General features: G+C 39.6%; 3 protein-coding genes across 3 annotated transcripts; all 3 read right to left on the reverse strand.

The window, feature by feature from the left end:
* Positions 1-233: 233 nt before the first annotated feature.
* On the reverse strand, positions 234-5,018 carry LOC117254052 (deoxyribonuclease-2-alpha-like). The gene is made up of 7 exons (XM_033622027.2): positions 4,842-5,018; positions 3,864-3,961; positions 3,605-3,767; positions 3,447-3,528; positions 3,203-3,361; positions 2,918-3,109; positions 234-2,681 (listed from the first exon to the last, which is right to left on the reverse strand). Exons 1-7 carry the CDS (start codon positions 4,857-4,859, stop codon positions 2,170-2,172), a joined length of 1,224 nt encoding a protein of 407 aa, XP_033477918.2. The 5' UTR covers positions 4,860-5,018; the 3' UTR covers positions 234-2,169.
* Positions 5,019-7,549: 2,531 nt separating this feature from the next.
* LOC117254270 (deoxyribonuclease-2-alpha-like) lies at positions 7,550-13,005 on the reverse strand. The gene is made up of 7 exons (XM_033622425.2): positions 12,796-13,005; positions 9,410-9,507; positions 9,151-9,313; positions 8,981-9,062; positions 8,733-8,891; positions 8,448-8,639; positions 7,550-8,204 (listed from the first exon to the last, which is right to left on the reverse strand). Exons 1-7 carry the CDS (start codon positions 12,811-12,813, stop codon positions 7,828-7,830), a joined length of 1,089 nt encoding a protein of 362 aa, XP_033478316.2. The 5' UTR covers positions 12,814-13,005; the 3' UTR covers positions 7,550-7,827.
* A 4,792-nt stretch (positions 13,006-17,797) lies between these two features.
* LOC117253729 (deoxyribonuclease-2-beta) lies at positions 17,798-24,551 on the reverse strand. The gene is made up of 6 exons (XM_033621380.2): positions 24,277-24,551; positions 23,889-24,063; positions 21,617-21,695; positions 21,078-21,239; positions 19,203-19,400; positions 17,798-18,467 (listed from the first exon to the last, which is right to left on the reverse strand). Exons 1-6 carry the CDS (start codon positions 24,456-24,458, stop codon positions 18,133-18,135), a joined length of 1,131 nt encoding a protein of 376 aa, XP_033477271.1. The 5' UTR covers positions 24,459-24,551; the 3' UTR covers positions 17,798-18,132.
* Positions 24,552-26,260: the final 1,709 nt, after the last annotated feature.

Genomic DNA, 26,260 nt, shown 5'->3' on the forward strand with positions numbered 1-26,260 from the left:
TGCGTTCCGGCGGTCAATGAAAATATGGGGACACCTAGTGGTGAGGAGGAGGAAGGGCGGCGCTCACTTTAATTACACCCACTGTAAAACAGCTACAAGAAAGGGTTTGGATTTAAAAACAGAAAGTAAAATGTTATACTCATACGCAACATTTAAAGTTATCTAGTAATGTATGTTTTGGGTGCTGACTCGGACTGACAATCTCTATAGACAAAAATGGGCGAGTATTTCAAGTTCAAGTTATTTATTGTCATATGCACATCAGTTACAGAGAAGCAGTCACTGGCAACGAAACTCTTAAATGGGAGTTTATTAGCATTCATAAGTAAATATAGAAAGAACAGGTGGAGACCAGGGCTGGATGGTACACTTTTTACTCTCTACCAATTTCCGGTAGCATAATTTATCTTATTCTAATCAGCAACAACTGAAAGGTTAAGCTATAAACAAACATTTAATTAAAAAAAGAAACCAAAAACATGAATATTTAATTCATATCTGCCCATTTTTAAAACCAAACAACTTTTTAAGCAATATTTCAGTAGGACTGTCCAATTAATTTTGGCATAGACCATTCAAAACAATAATTTAAAAAAAACAAACATTGTTTTCAGTCTTTTAAAATTGTTTTAATCTCTCAGAATAGAGTTACAATTACAGCTGTTAATTTTACAGTTGGTTGGACCATGTGCCAACCAACCCCACTCACATTTGACCCAACTTTGTGATGAAATTATGTCAGCTACCATCACTCAGCACAGATCTCCTAATCTTATATCAAAATGTATCTGATTTATTTGTCTGTTATCTAGAACACTTTTTCAGTATTCCCATCTAACATAGTTCTGTAATAGCCCTCTCTTTTACTTGTGATACTATAAAACTGAAATGCTGCCCTCACAGAAAAAGTTAGTAATTTTCAGATTTATTAACATGTAGATGAGTAAAGGTTTTTATGTCAATTTTTTGTTTCTGTGACCGTCAAAAGCAAAACAGCTGTGTGCCAACCTAACTGACCTAACTAACTAACCTTCCCGGTCTAAGAGATAAAATTGTGTAAGTTCAAATATAGGGATGAAACATAACATATATAAGGTGTAAAATAAGATAATAGCAATTTGTGGAGGACAGTCATTGCAGAATGAATAAATTGAATGAATATATGTATATATATGCACACACAAACTGATCAGCCACTGGCAGATTAAGTGAGTAACACTGACCATCTCGTTACAATGCGATGTTCTGCTGGCAAACCTTGGGTTCTGGCATTCATGTGGATGCCACTTGACACACTCCATCCAAACAAAAACCATGAAGGCCCTGAAACACTAAGCTGCCAGTCAGCCATCGGTCAGTGTTGGGCCTTTGGTAAGCATCCATGGCTCTTGTCACTGCGGTGTGTCCCACACCATTGGCCGTCGTTGGCACTAGTCAGCTTTTTTCACGCCAGTTCAGCATGTTGAATCGGCATCAGCAAATGCAGAGCCTGTCGGTGAATGAAATCCCCCTGATTGGCAGCTCAGCTCAGTGCACAAGAAGAGAAACGTAAGTGAGGAAAGTAAACAAAGAGCTTAAGTGAAGACGAAGTGAGGTCTAAACAAATTTGTTTTTGTTCTCTTGTGTATGGTAAATATGCTTTGTTCTTTTTGACATTGGATTGTGTTGTGAATATGCTAACTGGCTAACTAGCAGCAACACAGTTTTCCAGTTTACCTTTGAATGACGATTACAGAAGACCGCCATCTGCTGGTGTTGAGTTATTTCCTCTTACGCAAGCATGTAATGTATGTGCTGACTGGCCGTTGGCTGAAGCCTTTGTGGTGTGTCCATGTGCAACTTTTTGGTCGAGACGCAGGTGACGTGAGGCGACATGAGGCGTCGTGGGGTGACTCAGCAGGGGGCTTTCATTGCTGCTAGTTTTCTGAAGTCGGTTTCACGGTGTTTGGTGTTGATGCTGGGGTGTTGTAGACAAAGTACATGCCCTCATGGCAACGGCACTCCCTGATTGTAACCTAGCAATCTCCGTCCATAGAATATGTCAAGTGGCATCCACATGAGTGCCAGGACCCAAGGTTTCCCAGCAGAACACTGCATTGTTACGAGATGACCAAAGTTATTTACTTCACACGTCAATGTTTTGGCTGATCAGTATGTATGTATAGAGGTTTAACGCTGACCATGTGAAGCAGGCGGCAGTTTGAAGAGTCCAGTCCTAGGACCCCGTTTTATTTTTGTTGAGATGATTTTTTTGTGTTTGAATCTGTTTGCTGATTTCCCCGCTCTTCTAACAGTGGCTGGGAACTTGAGCTGGTGTTTGGGTTTTGGTGGTGCACGTTTCCTCTTGTTACACGGATCATACTTTGTGATTATGCCAGTGAAAGCCTTTAAAACTGCATTGTTGTCAGTGCAAATTGCTCCTCCACCTCTTTTCATCTGACTCACTTCCCTGTTCATATCAGCTATGCAGGTCCAGCTACCTTTAGGAGTCACACACCACTTGGAGTGATCTACAGTATCGCTGAAGGGATTCCCATTTAGCAGTGTTACTTCCTTCACATTGTAGACATGATGAGGGATACTGGTGCTGCAGTTAGAAGGCAGAGGGCGATGCATCTTTCCCCAGCTCTTCACATACAGATTCTCCTTCAGATAGTTCACAATGAGGCCGGAGTAAAGATCTATAATAGTAAAGACAACAAAACAAAACATAATACTGTTATCTATGAAAATGTGCATTTAACAGAAGAGTTCCACCACTGAACACATCTACTATAAATGCACGATAATATCAGCATGTCATCAGTATTGGCCAATATCGGCTTTAAAAGGAACTATCAGATAATACTGAGGGGGACATGTCCCCTTCATGACACTACACATTTCAGACAGATATCCTTCAAATTAAAACACTTACCATCCCCAAAACGTGTGTATTTTGCAAAGCTGGAAAATGTACGTCCTGTCATTGACGTCAGATTCTTGACACTAAACCAGGGCTCTGTCTTTGGGTAGCAGCTCCGCTGTGCAACACACTGCAGCTCACTGTGAAAGGTTTTCGGGATCTCAGAGTCATAGGAGTAAGCATGGATGTACTTGAGCTGCAAACCTGTGAATACAAATTGAAGTTTTTACTGCATTGTGATTCCTTTTGGTGAATATGTTTCATAACAAGACAGAAATGTAACAGGCATTAACCTACCTATTTCTTTGAATTGATCATAGGAGAAAGTGACACACATAAATGTTTGAGCGTTAGCATTTCCACTGCTTGGCCAGAAGTCTTTCCTGTGATACGTTGGGAATTTTGGTGTACTGTGTGAGAGCCAAACTCCAGTCTGTCTGTCTAACAGCACGACTCCTTTACAGAGTAAAACAGAAAAAAACAGAGCTTTGTTACATTATATTTCTCACTTTGTACAAAAGTGGAACATCGCTGCACCCACCTTTACTGTGGCCAAATGATGGAGGAGCAACATATGGTTCAGGAGGTTGATCACTATAGAGCATGTATCCAAAGCCTTCAGTCTACAACAAAACAACAGAAATCAGTGTCCTGGTCATAATGGCACACAAGAGAGGCAAATGTCCTCATTCAAGTCACCTTTGTGTCGTAGAAGTCCAGCAGAGGTTTCAGGGTGTTTGCCAGAGTGCCAGATTTACTGTTGATTTCCTCTTTGCTGACTTTCCATCCGTCGGTGCTCTCATCCATGTACAGATATGACAAACCACCACCATTCACATTGGGAAACTTGTACAGGATATACCTTATAATGCAGGAAAAAGTTAGAAAAATTAAGCTGCTTGCAATAGATTTTATTGTACATTATATTTAGCTGGGAATGAGCATAAGTTCCACCAACCAGTCCACCTCGTTTCCTTTGTCATCCCTGCATTTCACATCTGAATGACACCCTTGAAAAAGGATCCCAACACTTAGGAGGAATCTCATCATTGTTCCCTGAAACGGCCGAACAAAACCGTGAGAGAATTACAATGAGAAGTCAGAATATCTGACTTCCTCTTCTCATTGAGCTGAATTGGGTTTAATGATTTTTTTTCTATCATTTGAACTGTAGATTTTAACATAACATTCGAGATCATGACATATTAGCAGTCTCTCTCAGGACCCAGGTGTGGGGTGAAAAGAAAGGTGTGGTATCAGTGGACAAGTTCTACATTTTTAAAAAAGCCACTTCCTGGACCATCAACATCCAATATTGCGACACAACCACTGTCAAATCAACAATTAGCATTTCAATGAAATTGCTTCCCTGAGAAAACTTTTTATAATGTAACAAACCATCAAAACAAAAACTTGTGCACAAAGCAGGTTAACAACAAATAATATTTATGTAAGAAAAACTCAGAGGCTCTTGAATTTGTGCTTGAATATTTTCTCATGAAATATGAAAATGAACAGTTTTGCTTTATTCAGAGAGACAATATTTTATTACTTTTCACGCCACATATGGCTGTAGTTTGAAGTCAAAGAATTTGCATCTAAAACATGAAGCTCATCATATAATGTTCTGCATTTTACACATGCGTTATGCTGCATGTTACACACTCTGCAAGTTATTTCTAATTGCTTTATTACAATTACAGTGAAGTACAAGAACTAAACAGTACTCCACATACAATTCTCACTGTAATAGTAGTTTGCAACAAATTAACAAATAGAAATATAAATTATAGCCTGTGCTATGACACCTTTCAAAATCATATTTCTATACTAACTAGTTTCTTTCTCTAACAATAAAAATCTTGTATTTCCCTTTTTGTTTTAATCTGTTATTAAATTTTAATTAATTCTTTAACCCTGTAAACTTTATACTTACAAATCTTGCGATCTCCATTTCCCTGCTCTTACTGTGAGATCCTTACAGTGAAGTGTACATCCCTTTTTGACAGAAGTTGCCCCTGCCTTATCTCACTGTCAAAATCAAAACCCACACGTCTTACAGTCCATCAACTTCCTTATCACTTGCCCACTAACTTCTCTATACGGCAAATAATGTATTGACTGTGCGTGGAAAAAACATGATGTTGACTTTATTGGTTCTTCTTTTTGCACAGCAGAACAGAAAGAACAAAGGGGACACATAGACATGACTGAGCTGCTGTGCTTCTTCAAACATGCTTGAATTAAGAGTGAGCTTCTCTGGAAATACTGAGTATATTCTCACGAAATGAGAGTTTCACAGTGACTCTGTCTTCTTAGAAAACTCAGTGGCCTTGGTGTTAGCCAGCAGATTTTAAAATTAGTGTACAAAACCATGGTTGAGAGTGTTTTAACTTTTCACCTTCCTGCCTGGTACGGTCACCTTAACTGTATATTTAAGAATAAACTCTGCAGGATTGTGACACTGCCAAGTAAAATAGTTGGCAGGACACAAAAGCCCTTGACCCAACTCTTTACAGAAAGGACGAGGAAGAAAGCGAGGCGTATGTTGGCAGATAGCTCTCACCCTCTGTTTAGCCAGTTTGAACTCTTGAGCTCTGGGAGGTGCTATAGAGTCCCTCTGGCAACCAAAAATGTATTTAAGAAGTCCTTCATCCCGAGTGCCATCAGTATCCTTAACTTAACCAAATGATTGATAAGTTTTAAACCACAGACAGACAATGTGCTGATTTACTGTTAAGTGTTTTTGTAATGACTTTGTTTGTTTTACTCACCGTTTGTCTGCTTTTACAATGTTGTCTTCTGTGTTTGGTGAGCCGAAGACAAATTTCCACTCATGATGAGCAATAAAGATAGACACCGATCAGCCAAAACATTAAAAACACTGACAGGTGAAGTGAATAACTTTGATTATTTTGTTCCAGTGCATTGTTCTGCTGGGAAACCTTTGGTTCTGATACCACCTAACATGTTCCACCCACTCAAACACAGTTGCAGACCAAGTACCTCCCTTCATGGCAGCAGTATTCCCAATGGCAGTGGCGCACCATGCCACACTGCAAACCTTTTGGTGGCACAGTCATGGCTGTAAACGCTGCCAATGTCTAGTTAAAAAACACCCACTTTTGTTGTTTGGTGGTCATTCATGGCAGCACCACGACAATGTTACCACGCGTATGGTGTAGCTTGGTAGAAAGACAATAGTTCCGACATCAAACTGCTCACAACAAGGTCTGTGGATTATCTTGAGTAACTGGGTCATGATTTCTGGAAAGAGACGTTGCTGTTGAGATTTCCAAATGTATGGTTTTTTTTGGCTTTGAGCACCGCAAGCCGAGTGCCATTTAGTTCTATTATATTCAAGAGAAGGCAGACATCTCTACGGTCGATATCTCCAACACTCTGCAACTTACACCAAAACAGTCTCCACTGAAAAAAAGAACTTCAGGTATTTTTGACTTTTGTGTGAACTGTTCCTTTAAGGCCCTTTCTTAAAGGGTGTCCAAGTGTCAAAATCTAATTGTGAGATTTTAGTTATTTTAGTTGTGAGCATACAGTATGTGTTAGACATTCCTAAAGTGTGTTAAGGTGCGGACACACCAAACCGACATCAAAGAACTAGCGGCGACGAAAGCCAACTGTTGCGTTGCGTTGCCTCATGTCACCCTGTGTCAGTTGCATTTGAACACACTACAAAGACTACATCTGACGGCCATGTAGCACGTACGTTCTGTGAGGATATAACGCAAAAAGGGAAACCGGAATTCCGAGGAATGCATGAGATAAACAAAGTAGTGGAGTCAGAGAGTGGTACATCCTGTCAGCTGAGGGAGTGCAGCTGAGCACAGCAGCACCTCCACAGACTATGACATCCAGACGGTCCCGGTGTTTCCTCCGCAGGCTCCACTTCACTCAGCTGCCCGACAAACCCGCTGCTACTTCCCACTTTAACCTGAATAACAAACCGGGGCTCGGTGCTCCGGTTGGATCCAAACGGAGAGCCAGGGCTAGCTGGGAGGCTAGTGGAGGCTAACTGGCTGTGCTTCCCTCCGGTCATGCTGTGGCTAAGCCTCACAGCTAGCCCCGGTTTGTTATTCAGGTTAAGGTGGGAAGAAGCAGCGGATTTGTCGGGCAGCTGAGTGAAGTGGAGCCTGAGGAGGAAGTGCCGGTTAGCCCCGGTTTCACTACAGGCAGATTCACTCGCTACAGGGGCGAGGAAATAAAACCTAAACAGCCAGTGAGAGAGATCTCTCTCACCGACAAGCTCTGCCGCCGATTCAACATGCTCAATCGGCCGGAAAGCCGCCGACGCCCAAGTGCCGACGGTGCCGATGGTGCAGGACACACCGCAAAAACTAGGGCGACAGACGCTCACCGATGGCCCGACTTTGACCGACGGCCAACTGTCGGCTTGGTGTGTCAGGGCCTTTAATCTGGAGCCAGATAATCTCCAAACAACGACAGACTGTAGACATTACACAGAGAGTTGGAGGTTCTTGGAGTTTTTTGGAGCCCAGAAGCTTATTTTTACCCACCAGCCCACAAACCGTTTATTTTATCCACAGCTGACAGAGGGCTAATCTCCCATAAACACAAAAACAACAACATAGAATTTGTACTTAAAATTGATTTAATTTTAATTAATTTCATCTGGAGTTGTACTATAAAAGTTAGAGCTTTGGCATGATTTTAAAAAATAAAAACATTGCAGTTTTTCCTTCATTAACACACACAGAATACCAAAGACAGGGATTAAAATACACCAAACTGTGTATGTCAACTTCTAATTTGTCAAGCATGAGACAGTTTTAAGTCTGGATATGTAAAGGTGTAGTAGGTGCTATCGGTGATATCTTGCTCTGGTCTTAGTTTTTGGTATTCCTGCTACACTTTTCTCTACATGGTGATAAAGAGTTGTAACTTTACAGCTCTGTGTGTAGAACAGAAGGGGGACGCTCACGTTTACATCGTTCATAACGTGTTATCAGGGCATTAAAAGCTCTTCCAACGGCAATGTCATCGGTGCAAATTGCTCCTCCGCCTCTTTTCATCTGACTCTCCTCCCTGTTCATGTCAGCTACGCAGGTCCAGCCACCATCAGGAGTCACACACCACTTGGAGTGATCCACAGTATCGCCGTAGGGCTTCCCCTTCAGCAGCCTCACTTCCTTCACATTGTAGACATTATGAGGGATGATGAGGCTGCAGTTAGAAAGCAGAGGGTCACTGCGCTTCTTTCCCCAGCTCCTCACATACAGATTCTGCTCCAGATAGTTCACGATGAGGCCAGTGTAAAGATCTATATGTAGGGAACCAAACAAAACACAATACTGTAATCAACACATTTCTAGAAATGCATGTCACACATACATATCAAAAAGAAAACTTTGAACAAAACAAAAATGCAGTGACATACAGTAGATGGCACATGACATGACAGTCTGTCACTTTGCTCTGTCAACAAACACTTTAGGTTTATCATCAACCTAATGTGAAATCTTAACACTTGAAACCTGATTAACTGATTGATGCACACACTTACCATCCCCAAAACGTGTGTACTTTGCAAAGCTGGAAAATGTACGTCCTGTCATTGACGTCAGATTCTTGACACTAAACCAGGGCTCCGTCTTTGGGTAGCAGCTCCGCTGTGCAACACACTGCAGCTCACTGTGAAAGGTTTTCGGGATCTCAGAGTCATAGGAGTAAGTATGGATGTACTTGAGCTGCAAACCTGTGAATACAAATTGAAGTTTTTACTGCATTGTGATTCCTTTTGGTGAATATGTTTCATAACAAGACAGAAATGTAACAGGCATTAACCTACCTATTTCTTTGAATTGATCATAAGAGAAAGTGACACACATAAATGTTTGAGCGTTAGCATTTCCACTGCTTGGCCAGAAGTCTTTCCTGCGATACGTTGGGAATTTTGGTGTACTGTGTGAGAGCCAAACTCCAGTCTGTCTGTCTAACAGCACGACTCCTTTACAGAGTAAAACAGAAAAAACAGAGCTTTGTTACATCATATTATCTTTGACTTTGAAGGAAAAAGTGGAACGTCGCTACACCCACCTTTACTGTGGCCAAATGATGCAGGAGCAATATATGGTTCAGGAGGTTGATCACTATAGAGCATGTATCCAAAGCCTTCAGTCTACAACAAAACAACAGGAAACTCAAAATCTGTGTCTTGGGTTAAACGCTGTGCTGTCCAAGAGAAACATTCATCCTTATATACGCACCTTTCTGTCGTAGAAGTCAAGCAGAGGTTTCAGGGTGTTTGCCAGAGTGCCGGATGTACTGTTGATTGCCTCTTTGCTGACTTTCCATCCGTCGGTGCTCTCATCCATGTACAGATACGACAAACCATCATCATTTATATGGGGCAACTTGTAGAGAATATACCTAATGATACAGAGGTAAATATATTCTATTACATATTCAGCCGACACAGAGAATAGGTGAAAATAGATAGTGCTGCAACACAAAACTTCCACCAACCAGTCCACCTCTTTTCCATTGTCATCCCTGCATTTCACATCTGAATGACACCCTTGAAAAAGGATCCCAACACTTAGGAGGAATCTCATCATTGTTCCCTGAAACGATCAAATATAAATGTGAGAGAATTACAATGAGAAGGGGAAGTCAGATTATAAAAGGGACATTTTGACTCATGATGTTCATCTTACTCGTTTCAACTTAATTGGTTTGAACAATTTTGCTTCTAACATTTTAAACTGTTGATTATAACAATGGCCAGAACATTAGAGATCATGACATATTAGCAGTCGCTCTCAGGACCCAGGATTTGAAAGTATGATGGGGTAAGATGGTGGTGTGAACAGGAAGGTGTGGTAGGCCTATCACTGGGCAAGTTCTACATTTTTAAAAAGCCACTTCCTGGACCATCAACATCCAACTGAGCAACACAGCCACCGTATTAACAAGTCAAGGATCAACTAATACAATAATGAGAGAATTAAAAGGACAGGATTCTTTTTTTTCCACAGATTAAAGGAAATGGCCACTTTAGAATGAAAATACAGGCAGTACTACTCATGCCAACAAGAAGTCCAGTGTAGTTTTTTAATCCACAAAATGGAACAATGCATAGAACCCACATTTTGAAAATGTAATAAAACTCCGCTAATGCATTTCAAAAACGTCAAAACAGCTCGTCCGTCGTAATCCAAGTGCCCTGAAGCTGCAGCATGCAAAATTGACTTGAAAAGACATAATTTACTCCACTCCACTAGCCTGCAGGCGTGCTGTGTTTACATGGCAACTTAAGCGAGACTCGAGAACGTTCAGAGACGTTGTTGTTCTTGAGTCTCACGAGTTGCAGGCTAACTGACCATGGTGAGAAATTGTGCTATAAAAGTGGAGTAAATTATGTCTTTTCAAGTCAATTTTGCATGCCGCGGCTTCAGGGCACTTGGATTACGATGGACGAGCCGTTTTGACGTTTTTGAAATGCATTAGCGGAGTTTTATTACATTTTCAAAATGATTTTGTACGTGGGTTCCATGCACTTCAAGTGTATGGCAAAATCCGGCGAGCTGTTATCCTCCGATACCCCGAACGAGTTTTGTGGATTAAAAAACTACACTGGACTTCTTGTCGGCATGAGGGTCAGTGAGAACTGTCTGTGTTGTGATTCTAATGTGGCCATTTCCTTTAATCACCAGTCAGTGACCTTTATATATGCCAAATTTTCTGAAAAATGTAGCAAATCATTGAGGTAGTGTTGAGATATTTGCCATTTTCTGTAACCGCTTATCCTGTAAGGTACCAAGGGGGGATGGAGCCTATCCCAGCTGACATTGGGTGAGAGGCAGGTTACACCCTGGTCAGGTCGCCAGACTATCACAGGGCTGACGCATAGAGACAGACAACCATTCACACATATGGACAAAATCATCCTGACTTTTATTCTGAGTGTAATATATAAAGAATGTCATTATAAAAATCAAACTAAACTTAAGGTTTGTTTATCTTTATAAATATCCAGAGCTTTTAACCTTGTGTCCATGAGCAGAGGCGTGGGTTACAGTATCACCTGTTATGAAGTACAAATAAATCAACTCCATGTCAATGAAGCGAACTCTGGACTTTGCTGATAGAGAGTGTGTTATTGAACCTTAAGTTAAGATTAAGTTAAAATTATTAATTAATCCATGTCAAACTACTGTTTCCAACAGTGTTGTAGATCTCCAGATTAGTCTCAAGACCTCTTTTTGAAGGTTTCGGTCTCGCTAGGTGGTAATTTAATTTATATATTGGGAAGGACATACACCCTAATATTAAAATATGCTTGAAATGCCCCTCTCAAAATCGTGATTTTAAAAACTGCTATGCTATGAAAGGCAACCATAAACCGCCATCCAAAATAATCATTAGAAAATGTAGTCATAATCATAAATAAACCCACTCATTTTTGTTATTATTACCAGTCCTTGTATTATGGTGTACCACAGTTCTGTGTGTCGTTTATGCACCTGAACTCCAGCAGAAGCCATTACTGGACTGCTATGGGTTGGCACAATCAATAACAAACTAATTTCAATTGTATTAAAAGGTGGAAAACTAGAATGTAACAGGGGTGTTATGATAGCTATATTACTGTGGACTGTAGTTATAGTCTTTGTTAGAGGTTAGAAGGTCATAAAAAAAGTCATAGAATAGTATGTCATTAAACAAGTTATTTAAAATCTCATGGTGGGATAAAGTCTCAAAGGAGCTCAATTCTATTTTCGGTGAGGTAATTTAAATAGATCCTTGTCTGTTTTTGCTACCAATGTCACAAAGGCTGTAGTTTGTTTCTTAGATGCAGACAGAGAGGAAGAGTGGGAGACACCAAACAAAACCGTGAACAGGTTTGGTGTAACTGTTTCTTTAACAATGTATGAGACAGTCTTAAAAACCTCTGTCCAGTGTGCAAAGCTGGACAAAGCCAGAACATGTGTATGTGATTTGCTGACAGCGATTACATGCAGGAGACACATTATAGAAAATTTTAGATACTCTAGCATTGGTGTGGTGGGTACAGTGTACAATTTTACATTGTATTATTACCGGACTGGTCTGTGTCATGACTTGGTCTCGGTTCAGGTGGTCTTGCTTCCTGACACCAAGAATTAACTTTAATGCTCAAATATTTGACGCCATTTTAATTTGGCAATTTTGCAGACTCACTTGCAAAATTATCTGTAACACAGATGGTGACGTGTCAGTCAGGTTTTGGGCAACCCCGAGCCCACAGCACAGCCTCAAAGCTTCCTGACAAAGATTGTGCAAGTCTCTAAACGGTCCTGGAGGGATGAACACTATTTTTCAACAACATATTTCCTCATTTGATAGTTTGATGATGGTGTTGGAGAGTTGTAACTACGGCACCACCATCAGGGATTATAATATATAGTATTACAATCCATTTCAAGGCTCATCTAAGAATTTCACCTACGATTTAGAAGGAATGTGGTGGAGTTATCAAAACACTATAAGAGCTCTGCAGTTCTTTAAAGCAACTTCCTGACCCTGGAAGATTAAATCACCTTATAGTGCAGCACAACCACTTCCATTTTCATCAGCACTGAAGAGGTCAAACAACAGTTCACATTAACAGTTAACATTTCTCTAAAATTAGCTCCCCTTAGCAAAAATTCTTTCATTGTAACAAAGTGTGAATACAATTTACAGCTTTTTGATCACGTCCGTTTTCTGACACATAAAGAAACATATACTAAAACTTTTGCTTCCACTTGTTAGGTATTTAAGTATGTCTACAAGTGCATGTAAAACATAATGTTTTGCATTTAAACATTTTAAGTTTAAACTATTTTTGTTATAAGCATCATTTTTAAACATGCAAATATTTTACTTACGTATCTCGCCATCTTCATTTCTCTTTACTGTCAACTGTGCATATGTTGTGCAAGGCTGTTATTATTTCTTACTGTTAAACGAAACTGACAACCACATATCTCACATTTCATCTGCTTCCTCGTTCCCTGCCAAGACACTACACTGTAGATGATTCACTTATTCTGTGCCTCACACCAGAATGCTGACCTGCCTGTCATAAGCTGAGGAGTGGGGACAACGAGTTTATCTGCCTTTTGAGTGTGACAGGACCCAGTCTGACTGGCTGTTTTACTGAATGTGAACCTGACACTGACAAGAGTGAGATGCTCTTCACACTGAACACTTGTATCATAATTCAAGCATTAATCTCCTGACAGCAGTTCTACATCCTCAAAGAATTAATATACTCTGAAAATCAAGTATTTAACTGATACATTTTGAGTGCTTCAGAAACTTTTTGAATATTTCCAAGAAAGAGTAGTCATGACATGAACTGTGTTTCAACACGATCTGAATTACTGCACCCATCTGACACTTGTAGGGCATTACAGCAGCGAAAGAGCGACCTGCTCACTGAAATAAGCATCAAAAACCTGGCGGAAACTACAGCAAGTACAGCAAACAAACGGTAATTTCTTTTTCTCTTTGTCTCTGCTGGTCGAACCAGTTTTGTCACACAGTGTGTGTGATGACTGTATCCTAAAGAAGAACATGACTCAACAGTGCAATTATTTTTTAAGATAACAAACTTACCAAAATCTCACAAAAGATTCAAGGGTAGCAGTATTGGGTCTAACATCAAAAGGGCATTGATAGGAGAGCAAAAAAAACAACAAAAAAACAACCTTTTACAAACATTGACAACAGCAGCACTTAACCCTTTGAAACAGCCTTGATTTCCTACAAAAACACGTGAAGAAGGCAATGAACAACAAAGAAATTAGAAATGACCCAAATTTTTTTAAAGAAATTAATGAAATTAATAAAAAGACAGAAATTAAAAACGAGCAAATTAGTTAAAAAAAGAAGAGGAAAAGAAAAGAAAAATAAAGTTAAAATCAAACAAACAAGGAAATAACCTGGAAAAAGTGTTTAAACATTCTAATAATTCTGTACCATAATTTTAAATATGTTATAATAATTATTATAAACATACAATTTCCTAGTTGATTCTTTTTCCACAGTTAAATTTTTTTTAGCAATTTGTGGGACATTTTTTTTTACCAATTTCCTCATTGTCATTAGAAATCGCAGCAACTTGCTCAGGGTTCAAAGGTTTAAATACTTGCTCAGGGGCGTCTGAGAGCAGCACAAGAACAGTGTTGCTCCAGATTTCAAAGGGTTAAATGCATTCCAATTAAGTGGATACAACCTGACCCCCCAATATGGAAGCTAAAAAATTGTCATAAAACATGTAATACTCCCCTACTTATGTCACACAGGTTAATTAATTTGTCGTCCCTTTTTTAAATTATATTATATATTTTTGTGAATATATATTTTTTAAATAATTTGTTTTGTTTTTTTATATTTTATTTTATATTTATGTATATACACTATTTATATGTTTTGCTTTATTCCAAAATATACTTTACTTTACACTTTATACTTTATGTTTGGTTTATTTTATTGTTGTTTGCCTGTAAGCCACAAAGGCACAGCTGTAAAAATAGGAAAAACAGCATGAACATTCTGAAAATGATTGTATACATTGCTGAAACTGAGATAAAAACTAAGTTAACGATAAACTAGAGCTAAAAGTAGCCCTGCATGCTGTTGGATGGCACTTGCTGTTTTCTCCCTGCATGGACCCTCTGAGTCACTCATCTTCTTTAGTTTCTTTGATGCCTCCATGGGTCAGGTAAATAAAAAACATCACCTTCAGGGACTAAAAGTTTATAAGAATCATGAGGTGTGTGCAGCAGCTGGAGACTGTGAAGGAGAGCCACTGGTGCTGCCACACAGTGAGACGGTGTGGGCACAGCACAGAGTCCAATAGTGTGCAACAAAGGCAGTGCTGACCCAGAAATCAGTAGATCAACAGTATAAAAATCAAAAGCTGAGAGGTGGTTTGGATTAAAATTGTGTTCCCATGTTGCTGCCAGTGCAGTCTTTAAACAGAATAAGTCTGATTTCTTTTTACAGGATGTGTACACGAATCAGACACTTAAATTTAAAGCTTTTGAACAGACATTTTCAAGAGAATTTTTAACCAAACTGAAGACTGATATTTGGACAATTTTCTTTTTCCTATTAAACAATCGCAGGTACGTATAAAGCTAAGTATTTATGCAGTCCCCTGCAGGCCAGCCCAGGCAGGGGAACAATATTTTCAAAAGTGGACCCCTCATCCACACCCCCGTGGGGTGTGAGGGGTAATATTTTCACATTAATTTTGTATCATACTGTACTTGTATCTACCATTAAGACCTTGATCTCTTATTTTGAAAAGCCGAGGTAGTCACATGTGTGTCCTGGGCTGAAAATGCCCTCCAATGAATGATTAGAGAAAAGCAGAATCATTGATTGAGGAAATTACTGCAAGGTATTAAATCATACAGTCAAATATGGAGTGATTTTTTTTTTCTTCATTTAGGCCTACTCATTCAGTCCTGAGTGCTACTTTAATTAAATATATTTAAATGTGTGCAGAACTTAAATAGTGTAAAGAGTATATAGCTGTCAACTTTCACTTTTCCAGTCATATCCAGTTAGTATCAGATCAGAGTTGTATCAGATGACACGACATGTTTTTTATTTATAAAATGACATTTATTTATCATGTAAATACATTCAGCTTGTATTGTAAGTGATTTAGGTCCATAAGTAAATTGTTGTACTTGATCCCATTTAAAGGTCAGCCATAGATCTTTTCATTTCCTTGGCCTTGGGGTGGGGTCATCTGTACCCTTTGACCCCGCCCGATCCAGGCCTGGTCTCATGCAGTATTAGGTTTTGTGTAGGAATCAGAAATGTGGACTTCCACGCAGAAGAGCTTACAAAAATGAATTAAATGATGGCTAAATAAAATTCTTTAAATGTTTGTGGCAATTAAGACCTCACCAATTGAATTTAAACAAATTTCATTTTAAGGCACAATATTAATAAAATTGAATTTAAGACATTTTAAGACATGAAAGACCTGCAATCACCCTGACTTAGGATTCAGAGTGCAGCACATGATATTAGGATATGCTACCAACAAGTTACTGTACATTGAAAACATGAAATGATTTTAACCCTGTTGCAAACGTCTTAGATTTTTAAGGGAAATAAGAATTCAGGACGTATCTGCTGCCATGAAAAACCATCACAAGACATTGGCTGCTTTCTGACCCTTGTCACCTCACCTACAAATGTACAGATTTACAAAGTTATGGTCAAACTGGATCCCATATGTGCAACAGTTGCGCCCACATTTTTTGGAATTGACAAATTAATAGATTTGATAATGTATACCTTTGTTACACATCCCCTTTTTCACAATGAAAATTAGTTCAAGAAAATTTTATAGGGTACACACTGTTTAAAAAAGAATAATGAGTAAAGGAGGTCTTAAGTCATGCTGTTTAAACTGCTGTAAATCCACAATACTCTTTGTATCATATATATATGTCATTCAAAACATTAAAAACACTGACAGGTGAAGTGAATAACTTTGATTATTTTGTTCCAGTGCATTGTTCTGCTGGGAAACCTTTGGTTCTGGCATTCCTGTGGATACCACCTGACATGTTCCACCCACTCAAACACCATTGCAGACCAGGTACCACAGTACTCCCTAATGGCAGTGGCCCCCCAGCAGGATAATGCACCATGCCACACTGCAATCATTGCTCAGGAATGGCCCAAGGAATGTGACAAAGACCTCAAAGTGTCAACCTGGGCTCCAAATTCCCCACTTCCCAATCTGAATGAGCACCTGTGGCACGTGCCATTAACCCACCTCACAACCCACTGGACTAAATGGATCTGCTGCCAACGCACTGGTGCCAGACACTACAGGACACTCCCAGAGATCCTGTGTCCATGCCTCGACAGGTAGAGCCAAGTCCGATCCAAAGAGGCCCCACCTTGGATTAGGGGTACATCTGTGCACCCTTTAGTTTTCTAACACAGCATCTCTTATTCCTCTCCTCCCTGTGATGCCCTCTCCTCCCTCACCTTGAACTTTTTGTCATGTCCACAGGCCATTTCTAAACAGTTTTTGTAGTGTGGCATGCTGCTTTTTTCTGTTGGGGGGCCACTGCCATTAGGGAGTACTGTTGCCATGAGGGGGGGTACTTGGTCTGCAACGCTGTTTGAGTGGGTGGAACATGTCAGGTGGTATCCACATGAATGCCAGATCCAAAGGTTTCCCAGCAGAACAATGCATTGGAACAAAATAGTCAAAGTTATTCACTTCACCTGTCAATGGTTTTAATGTTTTGGCTGATAGGTGTATAGAAATATACTGTTTTCTCTTTTTCTGGTAATTGGTTGTCTACTTGCAATTTACACTTTAATAAAAAAGAAGAAAAAAAAAGAATTTAAGATGCAATAATAAAGAGGAGTACTGTCACTATCAAATGATCCACAGAGAAAATACTCCATTTACAGTATGATTCTAGTGTGACCACAGGGTGACACTGTTTAACCAAAACACACTCAAGCTATTCACCATGTGCATTTTCCTGACAAGTTATGACCCACACACGATGAAGATGGCAAAAGCAGTTACTGTCTGTCTGCGTAAAATACAAGAAAACATTCATAGATACAGATCACCAGTGCGACCACAGTCTGATTTGCAGCTGGCTACTGGGAAAGGTCCACTGGAGAAGTTGTGGGTTAAGGACTTGTTGAAGGGTAAGCCTGAGGTGGGAATGAAGGAGGTGATGCTCTTTCACTTTCCCCAAATTTGAGCTTCTGATCTTCAGTTCACCACTGTCCCTAATCTTTTAAACATGTTCAGAATTAGCAATATTTAATTTGGATTTGCAGTTCCTCAGAAAACATAAAAAGTAACACTGGGAAGTCCTGTGATGCAAACATATGATTTTATTTTACATAAATGTGAGTCAGTGATGACACTAAAACACTTGTGTCTTGCGTATTTATTAATTTCTGGTCTCACACCACACAGCTATATAATCATATAAAAGAAAATAAATACAAATATTCTTCAAGTCAGTAAACTATCAAAAGCTTGACCTGCTGTTATCCATAAAACTGAAGGCTAACTTGACACTTGCATGGTGTTATGGTTGCATGCCAGCTGCTTATCTCCACATTTGGTCCCATAAGTTTGAAACAGATTTAAAGCATGTCTGGTGAGACTAATCCAGTCCCATTCATCGCATCTCTCTGTGTCTCACTCAACAGCCAATGTACCAGTCCACCACTTGTCTGAAGGCCTTGTATATCAAGGGGTTGAAGGTGCAGACCAGCCCTCCACCACGCCACATTTGGGCCTCCTCCCTGTTCAGGTCCCCCAGGCAGGTCACCTGGTCCTCATAAGCTTGCGACACACACCACTTTGAGTGGTCGTAGTGGGACTGGAACGGGGCTGATCCAGGAAGCCAGATCCTCTTGATGTTCATGGTGTGTTTGGGCAGGGAGCAGTTGGAGGGCAACTCGTGACCTTGTCTCTGCCAGGACTCCACCAGCAGGTTGGCACCCAGAGCCTGAGCCACCCAGCCGGTGTAGATGTCTGAGTGAAAGTCAGAGAGGGGGTTAGCTCAGCTGCATTATGGTGAAATATTATGTTAAAAAGTAAATATGGGTAAGCTCACTTAATAATATGCACTGGAATAAGATAAATGTTTTAAATAATATTCCAGTCGTTTTATGTTATTTGTGTTACATTTGCTGCTTTAAAGATTAGATTTATTTTTTATAGTGTGACATTCAAATATAAAGTTCTCAGATGTGATTATGCTGCAATGAGTCAGAGGATAAATATCTTAAACAAGCTCTGTGATGTTTTACAGCACAAATACAACCTTCATGCTTATAATCTTGACTTTTTTTGTTTTAAAATACAAAAAAAATAAAACAGGAGTATGTAAAAATCCTGTGAATGAAACAATCTGAGAGGGAAAAATGACTAGTCACAAATGTTTAAGGCCTTGTATGTGAGGAGGCTGAGGTCACTGCCTCAACGTAGGGTATCACAAGTAAAAGACGTTGGGAGCACAGAGTACTTCCACAGGCCTTGGGTGGGGTGTGTCCATATGGCTCTGTGATTATAGTGTGTGACTGCATCTGATAATGAGTGACTGTGGCAGACAAGTGAAATGTGCAAACAAGACAGTAGCAGATAGAAAGTCTTGCTAAATTTAGTTGTGTAAAAAGTTTGCTGTAAGTGTTTCTGTGAACGAAATGTCTGCCACCCCCCCATGTCTGTAAAATATATATGACCAGCAGTGCAGGATGAATACATTACCATCCACAAAGCGTTCAGATTTGACAAAACTGGCAAACTTTTCCCCTTCGACCGAGAAAAGCTGCTCCACTCTCTTATCTGAGGCCAGAGGTGGTTTGGAGCCCTCACATAACTGGGCCAACTGCGGCAGGTTGGCCAAGAACGCAGCTGGTACAGAGCAGTTATAGACACGTGGGTAAAGGTACGCCATCTGCTTTGCTGGAGAGGGAGGAGAGGACATCACAGGGAGGAGAGGAATAAGAGATGCTGTGTTAGAAGACTAAAGGGTGCACTGTAGGATGTTTCTGTAAAGATGAGCAGTATTCCTGAAGTCAGAAAAATAGTGCTAATTTTAAAAATGCTTTTATTTTTATATCAAACCAGTGTCAGCTTTAATGAATATGGGATAAATCTAACTGTAGTGAGATCAGAGCTACATACGTCGCTCTTTTCTTGCTGCATACATTTTATTGTTTTTAATTTATTTGAATGTTTTATGTGTTCCAGATTTTCCCTTACCAGCACAAAGTTGTAGTGGGCCCACTTATAGGAACCCTCAGAAGTCTGTCTCATTACTGAAGCAATAGTTCAGATTTCTCCACTGAGAAAAACAATGATATAACATCGCTAAACACAGGAGCTGCTGGTCGACCACTTCCTCGGTAGCTTAGTTTGTTTGTGTGATTGTGCAACTTTGGCATTTAAAATGGGTTAGCTGGGATTCATGCATGTACTGCAGCCGAGTGTGAAGTGCCATGGTTCTCTGCCGGAAAATGGTGGATTGTCCCCTCTGGGTTGGGAGTGAGCCACTGCCCCAAGCGAGGTAGTTCAAGTATTTCGGGATCTTGTTCACGAGTGAGGGTATAATGGAGCGTGAGATGGTTCGGCGGTTTGGCTTGGATCATCCTGGTGAAGAGATTTACTTTTGATTTACTGGTCCATCTGTGTCCACACCTATGGTCATAAGCTGCGGGTAGTGATCGGAAAAGGATACAAGCGGCCGAAATGAGTTTCCTCCGTGGGATGGCTGGGCTCAGCCATAGAGATAGGGTGAGGAGCTCGGAGTAGAGCCGCTGCTCCGTCGCGTCGAAAGGGGTCAGTTGAGGTGGTTTGGGCATCTGATCAGGCCTCCTGGGTGCCTCCTGTTAGAGGTGTTCTGGGCACGTCCCACTGGTAGGAGGGCCCCGGGGTAGACCCAGAACACACTGGAGGGATCACATATCTCATCTGGCTTGGGAATGCCTCAGGTCCCCCAGGAGGAGCTGGAAAGCGTTGCTGGGGAGATGGACGTCTGGGGTGCTTTGCTCAGCCTGCTGCCCCCGCGACCCAACTTCGGACAAGTGGTTGAAAATGAATAGATGAACGGAAGGCTGGGATTCACCAGAGTCACAAAATAACACAACCTAACTACCTCGAGGCAGCTGTAGACCAGCAGCTCCTGTGTTCAGACAGCATAAATGACTGTAGTGTCAACGGAGTCTGGTGTCTTTGATGAAAGCATAGATGGGGAACTGAAGCCACTAACTGCTTCCCCATTGGAACGGGCTCTCTAACAGAAAGATAAAATACTCTCAGTATTGTGTACACTTAAACGCTTATATAGTTTTTATGGTGGTCCTTTTTTAGGTGGCTAAATTGCTGTTGTCTCTGTCGACTGCTTCTCCAAACTGGGGATGTGCTGCTTGACATCTGCTGTATGTTATACACTGAGTAGACCCTCAAAACATTTCTAGACAAACTCTTTGCAGGCTTGTGTACATTTGGAGTCATATCTGTATGTACTGAAGGCACTCGCATAAGGCCGGATCACTGTGTAAACATTTCACTTGTTTTCAGCAAATAGAGAATTTTGTAAGTTGAAGTATGGGATCTGTTGTGTCATGAGTGCTCACCTACCTATTTGGAGGAACTGATCATACTGGTAGGTCATGCAGAGAGCGGTCTGGCCATTGACTTTGCCAGAGGAGGGGTAAAGGTAGCCTCTCTCAGGGAATGAGGGGAAATGGGGAATGCTGTGCGAAATCCAGAAACCTTGAGAGTGGTCAAAGAGCAGTACCCCTGCAGGATGCACACAAACAACGCTCACTGTGCGCACAGACTCCCACATATGTGTAAACCAGCATGTATGCTTGCAAAACATTTACATCAAAGTCATGTCAGGGCAGTCATTTATCCAGAGTCAATAGAGTGATGCTCTTTGGCCATTTCCTCCCCCTGACACCAAAAACCATATTGATCTGTTCTTTTTTGCAAAATTACAGCATTGCAGTGACTGAGTTTGAACAGCAGCATGGGGACAAATTTGTCAGTTATTATCATGAACACAAAAAAGTACACAAGTTTAGAGTTTAGCCTTTTAGAGCTGTCACAATTCACCCCACTGAAATCAAAGCAAAGTCCTCAAAAACAAAACTAATTTTCATAATGCACTGTACCTTTGGTGTGTCCATATCCTTTGATGTACTCCAGGATCGGCGGGCCATCATTGTAAAGTGCGTAGACTGAGCTGTTAGACTGAGGGACATACATGTTTTATGCATACAGATTAAGGAGAAGTACACGTTTTTGTAGCCTATATACTGCATCTGTTAGTTTCTAAAAGGAACAGTTTGACATTTTGAGAAACATGATTTGCTTTCTTGTCGAAAGAAAGAGAAGATGAGAAGATCAAGGTTTCATATCTGTCCAGTAAATGTGAGGCAAGCACACAGTTAGCTTAGCTTAGTAAAATAAAAGTGAAGCTATAGCCCAGTCAGCTACTGGTTAGCTTAGCTTGGCACTGGATGTCACAATGACATCAGAAATACACAGGACACTTGGAATGAAAATCAGGTTGACGATATTTTCAGTGTCCAGTGTTACAATTTAACCTTGTGTGGACGTTAATATTTTAACATTTTAGAGATGTGTGTTATTCCTCATATATTACAGCTGTATTTCAAGATGACATTAGCATGAGGCATTTGGAAGACAGTGGATTTTGGTTACTTAACTAAACAACTTAAAACCAATAAAATATTAACGTCATATGTCAGCAGTATTCTATAGAGAGCTACAGGGGTAACGATGTTCTGTAGGCTGACGTTAGTGTCGGTGGTTTCCTCATTAAAAAGCCTTTGGGATTTTCCCATTGGATTTTGGATTATTGCAGAAAGAAAGAAAGTTGCAGTAATGATGTTCTTGTCTTATCACCATATCACATTTCAGGAATACTTTAAAAATTTAATTCTGCAGCAATAACATCTTAAAAATATTGTAGGAATGTTATAGTGATAATGTTCTTGTTTTATCACCAAATTACATTTTAGGAATGTTTTACAAATCATATTCTGCATTAATAACATCCTGAAAATATTCTTAGAAAGTTGCAGATTGAATGTTTGAACACAGTTAACAAATAACATTAAAGGAATATTTTAAAAAAGGACTTTCTGATATCCCAAGAATCAATAGCATCCTAAAAACATTTTATAGTAAGAATGTTCTTGTTCTGTCACCAAATCATGTTTCAGGAATATTTTATAAATTACATTCTGCATCAGTAACATCCTAAAACATTTCAAGACAGTTATAGTAAGAATGTTTTTGTTCTGTCACCAAATCATGTTTCAGGAATATTTTATAAATCACATTCTGCATCAATAACATCCTTAAAATATTTTAAGACAGTTATAGTAAAAATGTTTTTGTTTTGTCACCATATAACATTTCAGAAATGTTTTATAAATCTCATTTTGCCCTCAAAACATCCTGGGAACATTTTAGAATGTTACAGTAAGAATGTTCCTCCTTTGTTATTATCTAACAAAATCTATGGTGCTTATGGTGCTTGTAACATCCTTACGACATCTTTTGAATGTTGTAGTTAAAATGTTTTGTCTTAGTTCTGGTTTTAATGTTGCAAGAACATTATTTGAAAGAATAATCATCCTTAAAATGTTTTTTGCATGTTAAATTAAAACATTTTCTTTATAACGTAAATAGAACTTGTTGGTAATGTTAGCCAATGTTATGGGAATGTTCCCTGCTAGCTGGGATATTTTGATCAGCAAGATAATCTTCACAAAGTAACACCACTTTTCTGATTTTTGAAGCCTAAATGCAGTCACCGGAAAACACTGAGAAATATGCCATTACCAGGGTTCCCACACATTTTTATTGAAAAAATGTCAAAACTTTTCCATGATTTTTCAAGGACCCATAATGATGTTTTTTCTTTCTTGCCTGACATTTTTCAAACATATCAGAGTCTGAATCTATTCACACATAATTTAAGTTAGCTGGCATACATGGAAGGAGAGACCAAACACATGGAGAGACTGAAGAAACATACATGATGGTAAACAACATGTCACACATCGACGCATATTAGAGATTTGTTACATGTACAGCTTCAGGAAAGTTGTTATATTATGTGGAAGCTTATCCACAGGAGATGACTCTAACACTTTCATTACACACAACAAAATTCCATGACCTTCTTCAAGACTTTTAAATTATTTCTACTAATTTGATGATTTTTCCAGGCCTGGAAAATGTTATTGTAAATTTCCACAACTTTTTAAGGTTTTCCATGACTGTGGGAACCCTGTGTCAACTCAGCAAGCTCATCAGAACTGTTGAGTCTGATTAAAGCCACATGGTTCTTTAACTTCCTATACACAACAACCACACTATACCCACTTAAAATCAGGAACACAATCTCACCTTGTAGGCCTGTCCCATGTAAAGCTGGTTGAGTGTGTTCCCCATGGCTCCTTGGCTGGTGTTAACCATGAATTTACTCATCTGCCAGCTCCCCACCGAGGAGTCCAGGTACATGTAGTCCACCCCACTGCCGACCTCGCCGATCTTGTACCTGGGCAGTTTGTAGATGACAAACCTGCAGTGGAAGGAGAGAGAAATTTATTTTTTATTTCGTATTTACAGAAGAGGACATCTTGGAAGAAATGAAAGAATATTTGAACAGATTTTATATTGAATTAATGCCAAATATATTAAAACATAGTACAAACACTATCATACAGAAAATTTAAAGCACCATAACTGCAAATGTTGTGATATAACTCTGCTGCAATAGATCATGGCAACTTACCAATCAACAGGCTCACCAGCTTCATTTTTACAGGAAATTTTAGAACTACAAACTGTGCAACACAAAAGCATTACAATAATCTGTAAGCATAAACTCAAGAGTGTGTCCATCCTGAATAAGTCCTGCAGGTGAAGTGAACAAAAAAGGGAATTTGAAATCTTTTGTTGGGTTGTATGCTTCATGCTTCAGTAACTTTGAAAGTGACAGCAAGACAGCTGCCTGTAGATGCAAAACAGGAAGTCATAAGATGTGGTCACATGACGGAGAAATATTTAAGGGAAACTGAGAGATTACTGGGGCAATGTTAAATGTGTGGATGCTTTCGCTCGCTCTTAAACTGTGTAAATACACAGAGTCTACATACTGTGCCTTTACTTATCCAGAAACAGGTTTTGTCTTTTCATTTTTTTCAGCACTGTTCTGCACATCCAAAGTGTTGAAACCGTTCACACGTGGGAGCCTCGCAGTCCAACCACAGTCGTCTTTTATTAGTGATGGGGCTGCTGATCACAGAACCGGAAACCATCTGGTCAAAGGGCTCTTGTGAGAAAGAAGTGAAATAAAACACTTTCATTTAACTTTGCATTTTATTGTTTGTCACTTGCATTGATTGAGACTGATATTTACCCTTTTAACAAGTCACTAAAACTTTAGTTACCCTTCCAAGCAACTTTAAATTGCTGACATGGAGAGCACATACTGTGGAACAAGAAATTAAACAGTAAAAACATGTAAAGGTAATTTATTCAAGGTTTTATGGATGAATAAATTGGACCTTGAATTATATCAGTTACTATGACCACATGACTTGCTGTTACGAAGGATCTGAAGAAGGAGAAACAATCAGAGCACACTGCTGCTTCCTTCAAAAAACAACCCCACAGACTCCTAAACTAAGACTAAAATGAAATAATCTATAAATAGATCTATGTTTGTTTGTTAATCTGTCATCGCATCTAACATTAACCAGCATGCACTGAGTTCATACCAAAACAGGGTGATATCAGTTTTGAGATTAACTTCTTCATTCTCATAGACAGAATACTGAACAGGCCTAACAGGCGCAAGTCCAGGGGCCCAAAGTATCAGGGGGCCTTCTCTCGCAAAAATATCAAATTAACATGTACTGATCAGGAAAAACCTCAAATGACCATAAAGAGACACAAAATGACAACAGAGAGACACATAACAACCACAAAGAGACACAAAAAACAAAGGATGGACACAAAATGACCACGAAGAGACACAAAACGACTACAAAGACACATAACAACCACAAAGAGAAACAAAATAACAAAGAAATAAGAAAGACGGAATACTGAACAGGCCTAATAGGTGCAAGTCCAGGGGCCCAAAGTATAAGGGGACCTTCTCTCGCAAAAATATCAAATTAACATGTACCGATCAGGAAAAACTCAAATGACCATAAAGAGACACAAATTGACCACAAAAAGACCCATAACAACCACAAGGAGACAAAAAAGACCACAAAGAGACACAAAACAGCCACAAAGACACACATAACCACAAAGAGACACAAAATGGCCACAAAGAGACACATAACAACCACAAAGAGACACAAAATAACAAAGAAAAGATACAAATTGACCACAAAGAGACACATAACAACCACAAGGAGACATAAAATGACAACAAAGGGACAAAAAAACCTCAAAGACAAGACATAAATGACCTCAAAGAGACACAAAATAACAACATGGTGACACAAAATGACCTCAAAGAGACATTAACAACCACAAGGAGACCCAAAGCCACATAAGACACATAACAACTACAAAGAGATGCGAAAACGTCAAGGTGGTCGGGCCCTTAGCATATATATGCCCAGGGGCCCATTGTCTCATAATCTGCCCATGTTCATTCTTATTTTCATGCTAAATGCAGTCTGTGGTGACAAGGAAATATTTTTTTTAATAAAATGTACAGCCCAAGTTAAAATCAATATATATTTATAATTTTTGGT

The sequence above is a fragment of the Epinephelus lanceolatus genome, chromosome 6 (genome assembly GCF_041903045.1).
Source record: "Epinephelus lanceolatus isolate andai-2023 chromosome 6, ASM4190304v1, whole genome shotgun sequence".
Taxonomy (NCBI): Eukaryota; Metazoa; Chordata; class Actinopteri; order Perciformes; family Serranidae; genus Epinephelus; species Epinephelus lanceolatus.